Here is a 1,015-nt window from a genome sequence, read left to right on the forward strand (position 1 = left end):
ATTGTCTTATTTATGCCCACCACAACCCTGTAAGGTAAATACATTTATTATTCCTGTCTTACAGAAAGGCTAAGTGTCTCACACAAGGTGACAAGCTAAGGTCAGAGGTAGGACTCAAACCAGCTTCCAGCGACCACGCTTTCCCTGGTACCTTTGCGTGATTAAATGCACCCAAGCTGGCTATTTTCTGCTATGGGGGATGCAACAGACAGATATTACCTCTAGGGAGAATGTACAGGGGTGGTGGGCAGGACACCCTGGTGGCTGCATTTGAGTCCTTTGCCCTGACCTCTGCCCTTTGCCCTGGCAGGATGACTGCTCGGGACCAGCTGGTGCAGCAGGTGCTGCAGGAGCTGCAGGAGGCAGTGGAGTCTGAGGGCCTGGAGGGTCTTGTTAGCGCCGCCCTGGAGGCCAAGCAGGTTCTGTCTTCCTTCCCCCTCCCCACCTGTCGGCAGAGGAGTCCGGACCTTCAGGTGCTGGAGGTGGACTCGGTGGCCTTGAGCTTGTACCCAGAGGATGCTCCAAGGAACATGCTGCCGCTGGTGTGTGAAGGCCAGGGCAGCCTGCTGTTCGAGGCGGTCAGCGTGCTGCTGTGGGGCGACCCGGGCCTCAGCCTGGAGCTGCGGGCCCGCACCGTGGTGGAGATGCTGCTGCACAGACACTACTACCTCCAGGGCATGATCGACTCCAAGGTGATGCTGCAGGCCGTGCGCTACTCCCTGTGCTCGGAGGAGTCCCCCGAGATGACCAGCCTGCCATCCACCACGCTGGAGGCCATCTTTGACGCAGACGTCAAGGCCACCTGCTTCCCCAACAGCTTCTCCAACGTGTGGCACTTGTACGCCCTCGCCTCGGTGCTTCGGCGAAACATCTACTCCATCTACCCCATGCGCAACCTCAAGATCCGGCCCTACTTTAACCGCGTCATCCGGCCCCGCCGCTGTGACCACATGCCATCCACACTGCACATCATGTGGGCCGGCCAGCCCCTCGGCAGCCCCCTCTTCCCCCACCA

General features: G+C 59.6%; 1 protein-coding gene across 1 annotated transcript in view; it reads left to right on the plus strand.

Moving 5' to 3' along the window:
- The first annotated feature begins 311 nt into the window (after nt 1–311).
- The window catches only part of VRTN (vertebrae development associated), a 3,602-nt gene continuing 2,898 nt past the window's right edge, over nt 312–1,015 (plus strand). Inside the window, exon 1 of the mRNA XM_027769100.1 lies at nt 312–985. Within this exon, the coding sequence (XP_027624901.1) occupies nt 312–985 (674 nt within the window). The remainder of the gene's footprint in view (nt 986–1,015) is intronic.

This window comes from Tupaia chinensis, unplaced genomic scaffold, assembly GCF_000334495.1.
Source record: "Tupaia chinensis unplaced genomic scaffold, TupChi_1.0 Scaffold148607_1, whole genome shotgun sequence".
In the NCBI taxonomy this organism is placed as follows: domain Eukaryota; kingdom Metazoa; phylum Chordata; class Mammalia; order Scandentia; family Tupaiidae; genus Tupaia; species Tupaia belangeri.